This window comes from Myxocyprinus asiaticus, chromosome 24 (genome assembly GCF_019703515.2).
Source record: "Myxocyprinus asiaticus isolate MX2 ecotype Aquarium Trade chromosome 24, UBuf_Myxa_2, whole genome shotgun sequence".
Classification (NCBI taxonomy): domain Eukaryota; kingdom Metazoa; phylum Chordata; class Actinopteri; order Cypriniformes; family Catostomidae; genus Myxocyprinus; species Myxocyprinus asiaticus.
The window spans coordinates 36,197,382-36,217,193 of NC_059367.1; the positions used below are offsets into that span (position 1 = coordinate 36,197,382).

At 38.5% G+C, this 19,812-nt stretch overlaps 2 protein-coding genes across 2 annotated transcripts; one reads left to right on the top strand and one right to left on the bottom strand.

The window, feature by feature from the left end:
- Positions 1 to 11,514: 11,514 nt before the first annotated feature.
- On the bottom strand, positions 11,515 to 19,520 carry bcl2l16 (BCL2 like 16). The gene is made up of 4 exons (XM_051654270.1): positions 19,361 to 19,520; positions 18,384 to 19,031; positions 16,136 to 16,300; positions 11,515 to 11,759 (listed from the first exon to the last, which is right to left on the bottom strand). Exons 2-3 carry the CDS (start codon positions 18,849 to 18,851, stop codon positions 16,169 to 16,171), a joined length of 600 nt encoding a protein of 199 aa, XP_051510230.1. The 5' UTR covers positions 18,852 to 19,031; positions 19,361 to 19,520; the 3' UTR covers positions 11,515 to 11,759; positions 16,136 to 16,168.
- tubb2b (tubulin, beta 2b) lies at positions 12,396 to 15,300 on the top strand. Its single transcript, XM_051654240.1, has 4 exons — positions 12,396 to 12,560; positions 13,678 to 13,786; positions 13,875 to 13,985; positions 14,071 to 15,300. The coding sequence occupies exons 1-4, from the start codon at positions 12,504 to 12,506 to the stop codon at positions 15,129 to 15,131; spliced, it is 1,338 nt and encodes a 445-aa protein (XP_051510200.1). The 5' UTR covers positions 12,396 to 12,503; the 3' UTR covers positions 15,132 to 15,300.
- Positions 19,521 to 19,812: the final 292 nt, after the last annotated feature.

The following is a 19,812-nucleotide window of genomic DNA, read 5'->3' on the forward strand; positions in this document are numbered from 1 at the left end:
TGATACTGCTTTTGGAAAAGGTCATTTTTTACGTGTTTATACCCTATATTGATGACCACCCCATCGTCTAAAATACAGAGTCTGGGGCAAAATGAAATTTGAGTGCCCAATACATCACACATAATACTCTGAACCTTCATCTAAAATTCTTGGATCTTAACACACCACCAAAAATCATGGGTTGTGTCTCCATCTTCTGATTGGCATCGCAAGCAGGTTGGTGTGTCTTTTTTAAATTTTTTAATGAATTTATTTTTTTATCCCCTTTTCTCCCAATGTTGGAATGTCCAATTCCCACTACTTTAGTAGGTCCTCATGGTGGCACGGTTACTCAATCTGGGTGGAGGAGGACAAGTCTCAGTTACCTCCACTTCTGAGATTTCAATCTGCGCATCTTATCACATGGCTCGCTGTGCATGATACCGCGGAGACTCCACATATGAAGGCTCATGCTAAACTCCACGATCCACGCACAATTTACCATGCGCCTTACTGAGAGCGAGAACCACTAATTGCAACCACGAGGAGGTTACCCCATATGACTCTACCCTCCCTAGCAACTGGGCCAATTTGGTTGCTTAGGAGACCTGGCTGGAGTCACTCAGTACACCCTGGATTCGAACTCGCGACTCCAGGGGTGGTAGTCAGCATCAATACTCGCTGAGCTACCCAGGCCCCATACAGGTTGGTGTGTCTTTAAGACCAAACCTATACAATCTAGACGGAGTCCAATAGAACTGATGTAAATTATATTGCATAAGGCGCACCTTTGCGTTTCTAGATGCAGACTTGATGTTTTTTAGAATCTTAGCTCACACTCCCTCCTCCAATACCAAGTTTAAATCTATCTCCCATAATCTCTTGACAAAAGTTAAAGCTCCATCCCCCAGACACTGTGTGTATGTGTGTGTGTGTGTGTGTGTGTGTGTTTGTCTATAATCATGTGTGACCACAGGGATGTTGTTGAGGGTCAGGGTGGGGTTGAGGATTGGGAGGGGGAGGGGTAATGGCGGCGGGGGGGGGGGGGGGGATGTTAAATGTTGATTCTGTGTGTATTTGTTTTGCTTTTTTTGTTATCTATGTGAATCAATAAAAAAAAAATTTTATCAAACAAAACAAAACAAAAAAGAGAGAAACATACTGTTTATGTCTTCTGGCTATACTTTTGAAACTCTGAGTATTTTAACGTTTATGGATTGGCCCCATTCACTTCCATTTTAAGTGCCTCACTGGAACCTACATTTTTGTGGTAGTCAACATTACGCCACAAATGCTGTCAGTTGAGCTAAACTTGTAATAAACCCAGAAAATTATTTTAATTTTCTACATCTAGAATGCACTGTGTGTGTGCTCCCATCAGAGCACATAAATTAGCTCTGATTAATTTCAACAGGCTTGGCATATCCATAATCTGTGAGATTTACAGAATAATCAGCACAGCAGCTGCAGAGAGCAGATATCAGTCAGTAAGCCTGCTGATCCACTTTAAAGACCGAAATGATTGTAAGATTAACACAAGTAATGGATTTGGCAACAAAGGCAGACATGAGTATTAAAATAAAATATTTATTTTGCAAGTAATATCAGTTCATATTCTGAAACACATCGCTCATAGATTAAACCTACAGTGTTACATTATCTCAAATGTAATTATGTAGTAATAATATAGTTATATAGTAATTAAATTAAATTTGTACTGTACAAATATAAAAACAAATTACATTTATTTCATGTACTTTCTTTTCATAAAAGATCACACAAAATAAATGCAGGATTTTAAAAACACATGTTATTTACCATTTACATGTTCTTTGATCAGTGATCTTATGTGGTTTTTCACCTAAATAAGGGTATTTGCCCTGCAACAATAGTAACACTGACAAATTTTATGATGGAGAAAGGTATTACAAATATTAAAACAATGTTCAGATTGATCTTCAAAATTGATTTCCAAAAAGAAAGAAAAAAATAATGTACAAACTTACTGTTAGTGTAAGATCAGTTAAAGTCCTTTAACAGGCCCAAGGATGTGTATTCTACAATTGGTGTTTTTACATCGTGGAAACGCCTTTGCCAACAAGTGCTGCAATGTCACTTTTAAGCACTAGAGGGAGCCACCAGTATATTTGAGGTAAAAAGGCGAGGCTTTTGCACTTCATTGCTAACATTAGCATTTTAGCTAAACAAATGCCTTTGATGCCTTATGAGAAAACCATAGCGCTTAATTAAAGCAACACAAGATGTTTGGTGATGTCAAATGGAAAGCAGTGAAGTGCTGTATTACTGATTAAACAGAACAAGGTTTTAATTTCAATGATGAAGTTCACCTTTAAAGTGTTGTATATGCCAGTTATGGGTTATGGTTAGAATAATAATAATAATAATAATTGTAGCATGAATATAAATTGTTTTCTTCTTTTCTTTTTTTTTTTTTCTGAAGAAAATGTCTTCCTTGGTAATAAAAAGGAAGGTCCATGATGCTAGGGCGTTGCCAAGGGATTGGTTGCTTACTGCCCAAGTTAAAAGAGCCCACATCTCTGTTACAATCTGGTGCCTAGATGTGGCTTGCATTTCTACTCTAATGTAAATCAATTAGATTTTTTGCCCACTTCATCATCTGCTATGGGAGAATAGGATCGCTTTTTTTTTAGAGAGAAATCTCACATAATTTTGTGAACTTTATGCTTAAAATAAAGGAATAAAATCTGCCAATGGTGTCACAGTCCTGTCACTCTGTCAGTCTGGGTTTTTGTCTGACAGGACCGTGGCATTATCATCCCATGTCTGTCTTGTGTTTTGTTGTCTGTCTTTGTGTGAGCGCACGGTTTCGGTTGTATTCCCTGCCATGCGCTCTTTGGTCTGTCTTGTTTCATGTCAGGAGCATGGTGTCTGGATCCTGTCTTCCTGTCTGATTCGGTTTCAGTCTGTGTCGGGATCCGGACACTCTTTCTGCATCGCACTTATGTCATCTTGGCAGCATGCACTCGCATAAATAGTTTGTCTGTCTCTCACGAACACGGGTGTGCCTCGCGCTGTGTGCCCGGGTCGCGAGCTGTCTTCATGTTGTGCTGAGGTTCGGTCACTTCGGTCTAAGGTGTCAGGTGTGTATGTCACCAAACTCTCGGACAGGTGTCCTGTCTTGTTTTTGTTGCCTGTTGCATGCATCGCATGGCATTTGCCTCAGGTTTACGCTCAGGTTTAGTGTGAGAATGCGCAGCATCGCTTTGTTTGGCGTTGCTACGGATTCTCTCGTCTTGTTTGTCAGTTGGCATGGGCGTATATTGCCTCATTGTCTTGGCGATGTGCGCTCATGCCATTCGGGTGTTTCGTTGTCTTGTGAGAGCACGTGGCTTTGTTTTGTTTCTGTATTGCCGTGTGTCTTTCTGTCTTACGTCATACCCCACCTCCTTGTTTGCCCATTACTAGTTTATTAGTCACACCTGCCCTGTCTTGTTAACCTGTTGATTTCTTTCCCTATTTTAGTCTCCTCATGTTCTCCTCATAGTCTCCTCCAGTGGCAGTTCGTCTTGTTTGCAGTCTGTTTGTTCCTCTCATATCGGTCCTGTCAGTTGGCCTGTTTCCTCCTACCCTGGTTCCCATAGCCCAGTCTGGTTGGTCCTATTCCCTGTTTCCCATGCCTGGATTATTTACTTTGTGTCTTTCCCCTTTGGGGTAGTTTTTCCCCTTGTGGGAGTTTAGTTTGAATTTGCTCTTTTTGTTGTGTTTAATAAATCCCTGTTTTTGAAGTCTGCGATTGGGTCCTGTCTCTCTGCATTCCGTGACAAATGGAGTAAAAAAAAAAACATTAATACAAAAAAAATATTTTCTTACCCCATTAGGCAAATAGTTTTTTTTTTTTTTTTCTGTTTTAAGCTTAAAGTTCACACAATTTTGTTAGATTTCTCTGAAAACCTCTCCTAAACAAGAATTGTTTATCATTAATGTCTGTAGTACACACTCCACGAGATGTGAGTAATCAATATAGGGAGTGCGTTTACATGCATTTTTAAAGTTGATTTTCAGACGGACTAAAGAAATAATTTGTCTTTGTAATATGTCATGTAAATGCTTTAGTTCAACTGAAATCGTACCAGTCCGGTTTTTGCTAAATCGATGGACCTTGATGGACCCTTTTCACACTTTAGCATTTGCGAAGCAGAAGTCGTCATAGTTGGGTAAACACAACTACGGCCACTGCCGAGGTGTATGTGTTTTCACAGTCCTTAAAGGTTTTGCCTGCATTTACGTTTGGAGACGTTGACCGTATCGTCCATCAACAGTTAAATCTAAACTCAACAAATGTTTCAAGTTGTTTTTCAAGGGTTATCTGCACGAATACAAAGGTAAGTTGGTAAAAATGAATAACTGTTGAGAGGATGTGTGTCAAAGCAGCACTCTCTCATGTCAAATCAAACATACACTCTCATGTCGGTTTTGATGTGGAATCATTCCATTGATACCGTGACAGTACAGCTCAGATTACAAAGCGTTTTACAATTCCACCTGTGAGTGACTGCTGTAAGTCCTCATCTTGAAAATACTGTCCACAGACAAAAGTGCTTTCTCGTTTAATAACAAAGTTATCTTCTTCGCGTTTAATTGCCTGAACCCACCGAGCTCATACAAAGTTCAGCATCTTTTGGAAATTCATGGAAACACAGGTGTTTTCTTTTAGAATTTGTGCAAATAGGAACACTGTAGTGGGACTGGTTACTACTGTTCTTCCCGATCACTGCCATAGTTTACCCAATTATGACGACTTCCGCTTCGTGAACACGGAAGTGAAAAAAGGCTCCATAATGGGATTGTAGCTCAGCTTCATCCAGCAAGAATACACGTTAATCGGACCGCAACAGGCCTTGGTGTTATGCGCATGCTCCGAAAAACAGAGGCCTCGTGCAAATTGTATTTAACACAAAAGTCGACAAAACAAAAAAGCAGACATGAAAAGCAACAAAAGCAGAGAAGAAGGATAGCAACAACAACAACATAAAGATATCATGGCGAATGCTAGAAATGTTCATTCAGGTCTGTGACAAAGTGCGTCTAATTAATATTCTTTTTTTCTGTATTCTTACCATTGACTAATCCTCTTATCTGTCTGCCATAGTAACACCCATATCACCCAACACCAATCTTTGCAGTAGCATCAAATGTCTTTATTTAAAAACAAGTATAAAAAAACAAAAACTATAAAACAATTTTCACAAATTCCATCATAAAATACAATAAGAGCATAACAGGTGCATACTATGGCCAAGGTTAGGATGCAAGCATTAGCACCATGAATGTAGATGTAAAAATTACAAATTACACATCATCTACTGCATATATCTTTCAGTTATCATCGAGTGGTTATAGCAGCTTTTTTTTTTTTTTTTTTTTTACTAATCTCATGTGGATTCCATTAGTAGAATGAGGCAGAAATCATGATTTTATTGAACATGCAGCCTGAAGCAAATGACAGATTCAGTGACTGATGCAGAACTGTTCAAGTATACAGACAACAAAGCTATAAAAATACCAGAGATCACTTGGAAAATATAGACAAACCATATATTTTCTTAATTTTCTGTTTATTTACGATATCTCTCCTCAGTCTAAACATTATTATTCCACTTTACACAGTGTTTATAAGGATAATTGAAGGAGCTAAGTAAAGCAAAGCAGAGCTCATATATTTACACAATCCAGGAGCAAATTGCGTTGTCTTCTGCCTTCGGACATTAGCAGAATACAGATAATGTACATCTGATCTGCACCAAATTCAAGGGGTGAAGGATATTAGAAATGCACATGAGTGTAAAGTTTTCATGTTTTTGTGTGCATTTTACTGTTGGGAAGCTAGTAAGTTGACTTATTCGATGTGCTAAAATGACACAAAAGCTCAACCGGAAACCGCTGAACTGGAAACACTTCCTCAGCTGTTAATGTTAATGTGTTGCTGGCCTTAGCAAACACACCTTATAACCTTTGACCAGAGAATCATAATGTGTGCAGCAGATGTTGAAATGTCAGCCTATTGCAAGTTACTTCCCCTGGCTACAGAGCACTTAATGGCACACTAATGATGTTTGATCCATAGCTAAGTCATCATGCTATTGAATGAGAAGATGCAAACCCCTCCCCTAAAACCAATATCCATCTCTCGACAGTGCTAAACAGCTAAGGACCCCAGCACAGAAGAAAATACTCTGACAATAAAACTGAAATGTACCTTACCTTTGCCATTTCCAAGCGGGTTTTTACATTTAATTACTTTATGCATTTTTACTGATCAAATAGCTGTTTAATCATTAAAAAAAAAAAAAAAACAAGTGTAAATACCCTCCAAGATGCATTTCTGTTTTTTAAGCTGCCTCCTGTTTTTAGTTTTTATGAGCCACATTAAATGCAGCAAATTTCCATCATGGAATTGAGCACATAAATAGTGGATCGGATTTACTTCTGTTTTACTGAGACACACTTATATGGCTAAATGTAAATGGGATGTGCATATGCCATATGATCAAGAAACATGACATGCAAGGCTTCCCAAAAATTTACTTCCATTCCTGGTCTTCTGTCCATGTCTCCAGAGGCTCATCAGCACTGACTGCAGAGGAAAGCAGAGAGGGGGTGGGACAGTCCACTTGCATTACCATCAGAGCTCATATCCTGCCAGCGCTTCCCTGGAGAGACCGCAAGAGCAAGACTCAATCAGATGTGGGCAGCTTTAAAGGAGTCCCCCCTCTCTGCATAACTCAATACTACATAATGCACACTGACCACTGCAAAAGGGTGGAGAGCAGCCATTTTAAATGGCATGGCGAGGAATCATTAGAGGTCCTTTTTTGAGCCTAACATTCATTCAAACCAATCAAAGATTGTTGAATGTGAAAGGGAATACTGTGGATGGATTGACTTACATGTCAATGATTTACTATAATAGAGGTGCACTGCTCATACATATGCAAATTACCCTCCTACCATCTTGATCATTACCTACAGCTGTTCAAAGAAAGCTTCTTAATCTCCATCTGCTCCATCTGTCAGTGGATGTCAATTTTAGCATGTTGTAGAATGCAATCCCCAAGTAGCTTTGGTCCAAAAACTACTGCTTCCTTACACCACGTTATAGGAAATCATAAGCAGTTCTCTGGACACAAGAGCTCCTCTAGACACAAGAGCTCTTCCTAAAGGTAGCCTGCAAAATTTTAGGGAGCTGCCTTCAAAGATACCTAAATTTTGTCAAACTCCAAGGTAGCCTTATTGCATTTAACACAATAAATAAATTAATAAATGAATACATAAATATATTTAATTCAATACTGAAAAGAATCGATTAGAATAGTTCAGTCTAATTAAAAATACACTGTTTTACCCAATTTTATATTATTTCATATTTTATTTTTGAGAGTGCTGTTTATTTTTATGCTTATTAGAATATTGAAACATTAGCTTAGCAACATGCTAATGTCAAACTCTACAGAGCGAAACAGTGCCCTCCCACTTTTTCAGCTTTCTTTGTTCCGGAAGTATTTTCCCATTCATAGTTCCATAAGAAATTTATAAAGTAGTTAATAAAAGAGTTCTAGGCCATGATACAAACCAACCAACTCCGAGGTGAATTACAGTTACAAACTTTGATTTGAAACAAAAAAGTATTTGAAATCGTACAAGACTGTATACTTAACATCTTTCATGAGGGGATGAAATACAGGTTTGCTGTCCTTTACTGCATATGGCTGCCCCCTTCCGCATATTGCGGTGCCGTTTTGTGGCGCGTTCTGCATAACGATGGGGCCCATGCGGACAGGGAAAAGTCCCGGTTCTCCCAATGGCCAGTCCGCCACTGTCATGCGTGATCATACGAAATAGCCAACTCATAAATTATGTATGCATTTTCATGAGATCGGGTTGATTAAAATAGATGGAAAAATATAAAACTATTGATTTAAAGTTGTTGATTTTATGCAAAATATTCAGACGGATGCAAATATATAGTTTGAGAGCATATGAAAACTGACTTGATTGCGTCATGGGAGTGGGTGGTTGCTGCAGTGCTCGTTTGGCACGATTCTCTGATTGAAGGGTTGTTTTTGTTCAGGATCAAAAATAGTGTATTTTAAAACCAGAAATTCCGCTATTAAACACAATTTTTTTAAGATTAAATATTGCAGACTGATGGCTTCAACAAAAGCACAAAAAAAAAAAAATTTGATTAAAAACATAGGAGCTAAAGGTTCATAATTTAGCATTAAAAATCAATTCCGCTATGAAGAAAATGAATGAGATTTTAACTTCCACAACCAGATTGTTGTGCTCTATAAATCTATTTCATTCAAAACTGAAAAGAATCAATTAGTTCAGTCTAAAAATGCACAATTTTACCCAATCTTACACTATTTTTATTTGTGTGTGCTGTGTATTTTGTATGCTTTAATGCTGTCGCATTGTTAGCTTAGCAACATGCTAATGTAAAACTTTATTGTTATGTATTTAAGTTGCTGCCTATGACTATGCTTCAAATGAGTTGCTTGTGAGGTTCAATTTAGGTCAGTCTATGTAGGCATTAGACACCAAAGTTCAGTAGGTTTTGATGCAGAACTATTGACACATTTACTGTATTAGTCTTGCCAATGTCTTTAATACACACACTGACTCTTTCCCTTTAAGTCATGTGCGATAAACAAAACAAACCTTTTCCCGAATTCAAATAGGAAAGCAACAAAGCAAGATGAGAATGACAGCTTTGTTCACCTGCCAGTCTCCTATGAGCACATTAAACTAGAGTTTGAATGAGGCCGTTAACAAACACTGTATGAAAAAAAGACAACAGTATTATTGTGGTCAATTGCACATGTAAGAAGTTCAGTGTAATAAGCCTCCGGCCTGTAAGCCATTCAGTGTCTGGGAACAGCTGAGGGAATAAGGCTATGATGACTCATGAAGCTGAATGTGTGGGGGGATGGGCAGCTTTACTGTACAAGAAGCAAAGACCAAAGTGTTAAAGGGACAGTTCCTCAATAATAATACAACAGTAAGTGCATCTGACACAGTGAAATTTACAGCAGTTATAATGCATTATGTAAAATGTACACATGTGCACAGAATGGTAGATTATCATAACTATATGCTCTGTGGGAAACAGCTGTTCATATGCAGGATATTCCACACTAAGATTTCAGACATGACTAATATAGTCATATATTCTAGCTCCAAAAGGACTGATTAATTCAGTTCACATACAGTACACACACAGGCTTAAGAGTACATTATAAGGCAGGCACATGCACACTCTAATCTACTTACATTTTTGTAAGATTATTTCTGATTTACGGAACAATATAATGTTTAAACATAGTAATTAGCGTTGCTTATTGGCCCAGGTCAAAAGAGCTTATTTCCAAGTCTCTGTTATATACTGGATTATTATTATTATTTATTTATTTATTTATTTTTGCCTGTCCAGCAACAATTGTAAGTGTGATCATTTAAAAAAGTAATAGCACACCTTTCCTCAAGAAGCCAAACAATTTAAGGCATCATCAAAGTCTCTTTCAAGGAAAGTCAGTCCACTCAGCGGCCATATTTGGAACGCTCCAATGCAGCTATTTTCTATGTATACTAGCGCATACAAGTACAGCTCCTGTCTTCTCGAACGGGGAAAGACGGTTGGTCAAGATTACAATAAAAAATAACATATTTCAAATCAGCAGTAAAATATGACAAAAACTGATTCATAAATTGTGCTTCTTAAGCTCAGATCATGGCAAAAAAAAAAAAAAAAAGAAAAAATACTTTTCAGACTGGTTCAGCTAACACATGCGTGTTAGCTAGAATTAATTGACAGACGTTGTCTGTATCTAAAACGTGTTTGTCTCTTTTACCTTTAAGGCGGGACTTGCTTTTCTACATCCGCCATATTGGGCACTCCAATTTCACCCACTGATTTTATTAAAAGGGCCCAGTTCTGGACTAAATAGTCTTTGGCATCATTCATGTCCATGGCACAAATGTGAGGCATGACTTATTTACCAAAGTTTGTACTTAGGATTAGAGGTTTTGAAAAATCCCTAACCCTGAATATAAGCAATAGTAATAGAGATAAATACCTTAGTAAACAGTACTAATAATGTTCAATAATTAATAATTAATGGTCAATAAATAAAGTATTATATGGTAGAATGGCAGCACATATGCTGAGTCAGGGACAAGAGAAATCACTCTGTCACCTCAGGGGATCTCTATTGAATCAGATTTTCAGCCAACAGAAGGCAAGGACATTAAGGATAATTCAATTAAACCATACCTATTTAGTGTAAAAAAGGCAACAATGTCCTCACATGGCTCAGTACTGTAGTTATATAGGAGCAATTCACATTAATAGAGCTAGAATCGCTGTCACACCTTACATATTCTAGGTTCTGCTCGCTCACTGCGTAAATAATTGCTGTTGCAATGTGAAGCCCAAGTGAAGGCAAGCTCTTTATCTATGACTTCCTGTTATTACACATAAGCATTAAGCACAAAAACAAAAGGAAAGGGTTGGTTAAATGAGAGCGGTTGAATGTTTTTGGAATTTGAAAATCTTTGAATGTTATGTTTGTCTGCAAGGCAATAAAGGGCTTGACAGGGCATGTTCATTTAAAGGAATAGTTCACCCAAAAATGAAAATTCTGTCATTATAAACTTACCCTCATGCCATCCCAGATGTGTATGACTTTCTTTCTTCAGCAGAACACAAATGAAGATTTTTAGAAGAAGATAGAGATCTGTCAGTTCCTTATAATAGAAGTACACGGGTGCCAGCATTTTGATGGTCAAAAGTCACATTTAGGCAGCATAAAAGTAATCAATGCGACTCCAGTCGATCAATGAATGTCTTCTGAAGCGAATTGATAGGTTTATGTAAGAAACAAGTCGATAATTAAAACATGCTTTTATTATCATTTTATTTTATTATCATTAAAGCTATAGACTAATCTAAAGCCTGAACTCATCTCAAGCCAGAAACCTAAATAGACCTATGAAACTGTCCTGACTTACTTAAGTGGGTAATAAAATTAAGTTCTGTAACTTATACATTGTAATTAATGTATTTTAATTGACACAATTACGTGTATTACTCAATGACCTTTGGATTGCTGTGATACAGTATGAGCAACTATTGTAAGTACAGCTCGTCTCACTTCAAATAATCCAAATCACAAAAGCACTGGGGTGCCATCTGCTTCTGCAACATTATCTGCTGCCTTGTCTGGTCATCACAGTAAAACCCCTAAGGCCTTTGCCCATGACACAACAGGAGGACTGGGGCAAACCCTCATTCTCTCAGTCTAAGTCACTCACAGCAACTGTGTCAGGGCAGATATTATATTACCATGCATTCCCTGTCCTACATTCAGATTAGTTTTTAATAATCCAACTGCACCCATGCCAGGGTTGTTTGCCAGTGAAACATGAAACCACTATCACACATACACATAGACAGACAGACAGACAGACACATAAAACATATTCAAGGAGCTTTATTGATATCATAAAAGGTGTATATAGAGTCATATTTCAATTATGCCATGTACACCAGTGCTTATACATTTTTTTTTCAATGTCTGTGCAAAGTGTGCAGGTCACTTTCTGACTGGTGTTTGGTATTCTTCACATGATTTGCAGTCTGGCCCCGACCGAAGGAAAAGTGTGCTTCTCACAGTGGAATCTTCCATTCTCTCTGCATTGTTTGTGATGTGGTTGCATTTATGATTACACACCATAGCCTGAAAATGGAGAAAAGATCTATGAAATACAAATGCAATGTATATAAGGACTACCCAAGGTAGCCACAGCAATGTAAAACCACAGTGATGTAAAATCTTTTCCCTTAATAATGTTAGTACATTTGGATTTGGGAATATGCGTTTAGCTCCTTTTGTGCAAAAGCATTCACATTTTTGCTTATTGTTTACTATGATGTCTTAGGGCTGCAGTTTTGGTATTGTGCTCTTTTTTCTTGGCCTGTAAAAAGAAGAAGAATAAAACTCGACTCTACTTCCTGTTATTTTATTGAGCTGTAGAATGAGCCTTGAGCAGAAAAGCCTGCAGTGGCACATATAGTATTTTACTGCCATAAAGAACAAGTGTTTCCGCCACATGTGTGCGATTTACAGCTTTTCAAATGTGAGCTTCATTACAGGACTTTGCTTCAATTGTATGACAACTATGTTCTTTCTTTCCTCCACAGACAGAACAAGCTGTAACCGTAGAAGAAAATCATACGTAGACATAAAATTTGAGCGATAGTCGATTAGAGCCTATCAGCGTTTTCTTTCTCTGTTGTGATTGGACACACGGACACTTTAGGGCGGGCTTTTGAACATACAGCCAATGACATGATGAAACATACCAACGTATAGCGTCAGGGCGGGGGATGTGGAGTCTATTAATAGGGGGGATGTGCCAGTTTTCAGCACAAAAAGAAAAAGGTTTCTTGCTTCATTAAGTCTTTGTGCTGTCGAATAAAAATGAGGGAAATCGTGCATCTTCAGGCCGGACAATGCGGTAACCAAATTGGAGCCAAGGTTGGTGTTTTATTTTAATTTTATTATTGCTGTATTTACTTTTAAATTAAAATGAAGTCTTTATTGAAAATGTCAGCATTTCGAGTTAATATTTAGGGCAGTTATGAAATTACAAACGTTCTGTTGTTCACATCCTTATTATTGTTATTTATTGCTAAGTAAATGACGTTTCAGCATTTGAGCAGCCCAAAAGCGAACAGTCTGATCTGATCTCGTTTGAATGGAAACTGGGTCAGCCATGTGCTTCCTCGTTTGAATTTACAATTTTAAATTGAAATGCGTAAACCGTGTGAAAGGTTTTTACCGATGTAAGTCATTGTTTATTTTCCAAGCCGAAGGTTTTCATGCCAGCTGTCAATGCGGCATCTGTCTGGAACTTCCCTTTGTGAATCGTACTGCAATGCGACAAAAGGAAATAAACGTTTAAGCGCACTCTAATACTGTCACAACCCCGTGTTTTTAACATTTCTGTACTTAACGTATTTTGGCATAATAATATAAATACAGTAATTTAGAGTTGTATATTGAAAGATTTGATTTTTTTCTTCTTCTTCCAAGGCACCACCATCTCCCCCCCCCCCCCCCCCCCCCCAAAAAAAAAAAAAAAAAATCAATGAGGCGTTAGCGCGCAGCAAATTTCGCCGGAAGTGATGCGTACGTTTATGACGTAGGCAGAATAAAAAAAAGAAAAGTTCGCGGCAGATGGATTTCAGCCAACCAGTGTGCGTGCCGCGCGCGCGTCTTTTCAGACGGAAGGAGTTTAAAAAGAATAACAAAAATTAAGCCGTAATGGGAAACAAAAATGCACCAAGTTTACCCACAATATTCAGTATATAAGGCATGCACTTTAACCAACACCATGCAGATTGTTCTAAACGTGTAGGAGTTTGTAAGAACAGTTGGCGCCATTAGTACGACATCCTCCGTTATGAAAGCACGGTACACATTTGGATAATTTCAGTCGACGTTATGAAAATTCGTTGATGTTTAGCAATTTACTAAACGTATGAGTTCAACATTCAGCAGCCCCTTAAACTAATAAGTGGTAACAACATTTACAAATTTGTTGTATATCGTTTTACCATCAAATTCATTAATGTATTATCACATTCTGTAGTTCTGGGAGGTTATCAGTGATGAGCATGGAATTGATCCGACTGGCACATACCATGGAGACAGTGATCTTCAACTCGACAGGATCAATGTTTACTACAATGAAGCATCGGGTATATACACAGATGTATACTTTGAGTTCATCACATCAAACGCTTTGTGTTACTCTTTCTAAACCTGTTTTGTATAATTTCATTTTAGGTGGCAAATATGTTCCCCGTGCTGTGTTGGTGGACTTGGAACCAGGTACCATGGACTCTGTGAGGTCTGGGCCCTTCGGTCAAATCTTTAGACCAGACAACTTTGTTTTTGGTTGGTATTGTTCAAAATTTTTATTAACTTTATATTTGCCAAAAATGAAGAAAATGAAGTTTAAATGTTCTGGCTAATCTAACAGGTCAGAGTGGTGCTGGAAACAACTGGGCCAAAGGCCACTACACAGAAGGAGCAGAGTTGGTGGACTCAGTCTTAGATGTCGTTCGCAAAGAGGCAGAAAGTTGTGACTGCCTGCAGGGCTTCCAGCTCACCCACTCTCTGGGTGGAGGCACTGGGTCTGGTATGGGTACCCTCCTCATTAGCAAGATCCGTGAAGAGTACCCAGACCGTATCATGAACACCTTCAGCGTGGTGCCCTCACCTAAGGTGTCCGACACCGTGGTAGAGCCTTACAATGCCACATTGTCTGTCCACCAACTGGTTGAGAATACAGACGAGACCTTCTGCATTGACAATGAAGCTTTGTATGATATCTGCTTCCGCACCCTTAAACTCACCACACCATCATACGGTGACCTCAATCATCTCGTCTCTGCCACCATGAGCGGTGTCACCACCTGCCTCAGGTTCCCCGGCCAGCTCAACGCTGATCTCCGTAAGCTGGCTGTGAACATGGTGCCCTTCCCCCGTCTACATTTCTTCATGCCTGGCTTCGCTCCTCTGACCAGCAGAGGGAGCCAGCAATACCGCTCCCTAACCGTACCAGAGCTTACACAGCAGATGTTCGACGCCAAGAACATGATGGCTGCCTGTGACCCACGCCACGGCCGCTACCTCACAGTTGCCGCCATCTTCCGTGGCCGTATGTCCATGAAGGAGGTGGACGAGCAGATGCTCAATGTTCAGAACAAGAACAGCAGCTACTTCGTCGAATGGATCCCCAACAACGTCAAGACTGCAGTCTGCGACATTCCACCCAGGGGACTCAAGATGGCTGCCACCTTCATTGGCAACAGCACGGCCATCCAGGAGCTCTTTAAGCGCATCTCTGAGCAGTTCACTGCCATGTTCAGGCGCAAGGCTTTCCTCCATTGGTATACAGGAGAAGGTATGGATGAGATGGAGTTCACTGAGGCAGAGAGCAACATGAACGACCTGGTGTCAGAGTACCAGCAGTACCAGGATGCCACTGCAGAGGAGGAGGGCGAGTTTGAGGAAGAGGGAGAGGAAGAGCTGGCTTAAATCTCTTTAATATGTGTGTGTGTGTAGTGTTTTCCAAGCTATATCATTTTGCTGACCTAAAAGAACCTTTCCAAAGCTCAGTGTTTTATCTTTTAAGTGGTTTCACTTCTGCTGTGTTTGCCTCTTGTCTGTACAGATGTCATTAAAAGGCTTTTTCTTTTGTTTTAAACGTCTCCTCTTAATTGAAATTGATTTGCACATACAAAGAAAATTGAACCAGTAATTTTAAAGTTTGTCATTACTGTTCTCAAACACTATTGAAAGATCCTTGTCAAACCTGTTTTTAGGGTTTGTCTGTAGACATAAACAGTAGAATTAACACATGATCTCATACCAGAAGTAAACATACAGTACCAGTAAAATATTTAGACACCCCTAGGCCTGCTTATTTTCCACATCTTCGAATAACTAAATGACATCAAAGGATGGTAATTATGTAGTAAATTAAATGTTAAACCTATTTTAGTATGGACGTAGCCACTCTGCCTATATTATGGTAAAGCATGCTGAAAATGTGCTCCTACCATATAATGAGGTATCCACATGGTATGTTTCTTTTCCAACAGGGTTACAGAAATTATAATTATGCCCACTTTGATGCCTTTCATTTGGTATTTAGGTCAACTAATTAAATGTTAGAAATCTAGTTTTGTAAAGAAATGCTTATATGCTAATATATGTTTAAAAATAATTCTGAGCATTTAAGCATATGCCTTTCGATCAAAGGTAGTTGAAGAATGAGAAGCATACTATCAGTCATGTGTGTCCACACGTCTGACACGTTAAACTGAAAATAGATTATAAATCATAACTGGATTTTAGGCTCTATATATAGAGAGAGCTGTTAAAAAACAAATGTAGTTTACAAAATGACTTTACAAGGGAAATCTTTTCAGCATTATGCAACATTGTATACGTTCAGTTTATAGTTTAAATAACAGTCCTATTTGTTGACTATCTCAACCCAACCAATCATGGAAGTTCAGGCATTCAAGAGGGTTTACTTGGCACATATTCCCAGCAGATGGCGCTGTGGTCTAAGTTTTCCTTCTTGTCCATACAAAGTAGGTTAGGATCCCAACACACAGCAAGAGTAGCGACCAGCAGCACACCATCATCACCTGGTCTTCAAGGCTCTGCTTCTGTCCAAAACGACTGATGAAACCAGACTGAGAGCAATGCACAGACAAACAGACAGAAATAATAAAAAAGTAACATTTAAGAAACTGAGCTTTTTCTCAAGTATAGTTTACAATTATTAAAACCACTCTGCACTAAAAAATAATTTGAATTAGAATAACAAAATTCCTTTAAGACAGGTTGGTAGGCAGTGTTGGGGAGTAACGGAATTACGTATTTAAAGTACAAAATATAAGTAACTGTAAAACATTTATACATATAAATGATGCGATCCAAAGTGCATTTGAACAGCGGTGAAACACTTTCTTATGATGTGTTACATTCATACGAGCAGACAGAAGTATGTTTGAAGTAAGTTTGGAGCAGAAGAAATAGAAATAAACCTTGTGTAAATTGTCAGCTTTACGCTAAGCTAAAATGCTGTTTCTAGCCATTTTACATGCATGTTACCAGGCATGATCATATTTTTTATCAAGAAAATTCACGTTAGATCATAATTTCTTTTTTTCTAGTAAGACCTTTGATATTAGGGCAAAAATCATATTCTTGATAACAATTTTTGTATTGTTTTCCTGTAAAAATATCTAAAAATCCTTAAAACAAGATCAATTTGATGTATCTTGTTTTAGAAACAACACTGCATAAGATATTTAGGTTTTTCAGAGAATGTATTTTTAACGTGTATTTTGTCTTACTGTACTGGCAGAGTTTTTATAGTCAAAACAAGTGAAAAAATCTACCAGTGCTGAAGAAGTAATCCAAAGTATTTAGAATACGTTACTGACCGTGAGTAATCTAACGGAATACGTTACAAATGACATTTTACAGCATGTATTCTGTAATCTGTAGTGGAATACATTTCAAAAGTAACCCTCCCAACCCTGATTATACACATACATGACAAAAGCTATTACAATAATAGTCCTCTTTGGTCCTTTAAAATAGTAAAGGTTCTGAATGCAATAATTTTCTGAATAAAGGCTTTACATGCGATAAAGGCCCAAAATGTTATAATTTCTGGTTTTAAAAGATAAAAAAAATTTCACACAGAAGTTCACACAGTACAAGACCACTGTGTCAACACTACTAGCAATTTGCCTGTTTTAGTCAACTTTTGTTTCTTTTTTGTGCTGTATCAAAGAAATGATTAATATAATTTGAATTTCTATTAATCAGTGATGTTCAGGTATCTGTAAAATGACATGACTGTGTCAGCTGGCTAGCAAAAAGAAAATACACAAAATTATTCACTGCCCTCAAGGTGTCCCTCATTACCTAATAATATTTGCATTAAGAATATATGACACTGTCCTTGCCAAAAGCTAAAAATTCAATTGAAGCCACAAGTCACAGGTCTCACCATGTTCTAGTTTTAATCTGAGGGTGATTATGCTCTACTTTGTGTTATAGATCATTTTCTAAAACAAATGTCTATAATTCAAATAATTCTATAAGTGCATTTTCTAAAAAGGTACTTGAGAAACTTACCAGATAACCACATTCATTCAATTCCTTTACAATATACACACACATTTGCTCTTTGTCTTAAGCATCATATGCTGAAAACAGCTCCGTTAATGTTTTCACATTCAAAATTATGAATGACATACAAATCACAAACTGTACGTGATATAATTTTAATTCGAAACGGTGAATTTTGCCAAATAGTAAAAAGTTTGCACCACTGGAAATTACTGTTGGTCTGTACAACATTTCAATCATAAAATAGTGGGCAAATATTGCATGTTTATTTAGATACTGACATCTTACATGACACTAACTCTCTTAACCTGAACTGCTGACACTGATGCATGCATGCTGCATGGCGCTGGAATAATCCACGAGGTTCCCGCTCAGCTTCTTAAATTTGAGTCCTGCCTTCATTGATTTGATTGGCTATCTCAAATTACATTGACAAGCAGTGTTAGACTACTGTGCATGCTAACAATTTTACTTTTTTAAACCATTATGTTATTCCTGCAACAACTTAATGACAATTAAACAGCGGTGCATAATGAACTGCAGCAGAACAGCAACAAGAATATCAAATATAAGAGCAGACCTGCTTGCCATTGGGTTTTAAAGCGACTGACTTTGACCCTTGATACTCACCCATCCTCCTTTATCCCTAATCTCCGGGCAGATGACCCTCTCTACGTAGCTGCCCACGCACTCCTGAATCTGTGGCAGGACAGTTGTCATGCCCCTGTCCTGACAGTGCAGAGCCAGTTGGCCAGCTACAACGAACACGGACAGCACAGCACTCCATGCAAGGTCTCTATGCCGGTTAGGGGCAAAGTGCTCATCCAGGATGGAAACAAGAGTTGGGCAGGCCGTTTGTTCTGTCACGTCCTGGAAAACCCGTGGCCAGCGCCGAAAGAAGATGGGGAAGCGAACAAGCAACTCATCTCCCGAGTGGCGCAGGGCAGCTGTCACATGGGTTGGTGCTGGACCTAATGGGACGCCTGGTTTGGCCGTCACATAGTTGATATAGTCATAGGCCAACATATAGGCCTCACGCACCAGTGGGTCAGGGCTGTTCAGGCCCCTACCAATCACAGCATCATCTGACATTCCCATGGCTTCACAGAACAACAATCTGCCTTCAACATGCAGTTCAAACTACAATGTCAATGTCCATACAGCATCTCTTTTTAGCATCCACTCATTTTAGACATTCAGGTCACCTTTCATGCCATGGATTGTTTACATAGAGTGCCTGTCACTGATATTGAGTGCCCAGGACTGTTGGGTCAGGTCCTTGTAAATGAAAAGAAAATTCACAGATCAGATGTTTTATACATTACATACATTCTCACAAGGATGGATTATGGCTCTACAAGTTCCCGGAGTACCAGACTTTTTGGAGACCTGCAGGGTTACCGCAGGTCCTAAAAAATACTTAATATATCTTAAATTCAGTTTTCAAAATTTAAACCCAGAAAAAAGTTGAGCAAAGCAAAAGGCCATTTATATTCACACTGTTTTGTTACTGGCACAGCATATGATCCGCAGACACTGGATATATCAAATATCACACAGAGGTACACTGCACTCTACAAACTACAGCGAAGGCTCTAGTCACTCACCCTTCTTGTGCGCAGACGTGAATCATGCCAAAATCAAACAATCTGGGCCAGTTAACAGCTGACAGAGAAACAATGTTCAAGATTCTCTAGAGCGAGCCGAAGTGTGTGAGGTCACATGTGAGTGTTTGTGTTCCATGTGCTTGCTGTCATTTGGCTTGAGCTATATTTAGTTCCCTTGTCTGTAACCGATACAAAGCCTCAATCTTATTGCAGGCACGGTCATCTGGGAAATGACACCAGGCTCTTTGCTGCATGGGTACAACTATAAATATTCAACATGCAGGAGTGTACATAGACGAGAGGTGCATTCATCCATGGGTTTTAGTTTGAATTGCAACTGAGCAGTATTTTTTGGAGGGCAGTAAAATAAAATAAAATACAATAAAATACAAAAAAAATATTTGATGCCGTGAGTGTACCTTCATTTACTATTACTATTATTTTGAATGGCC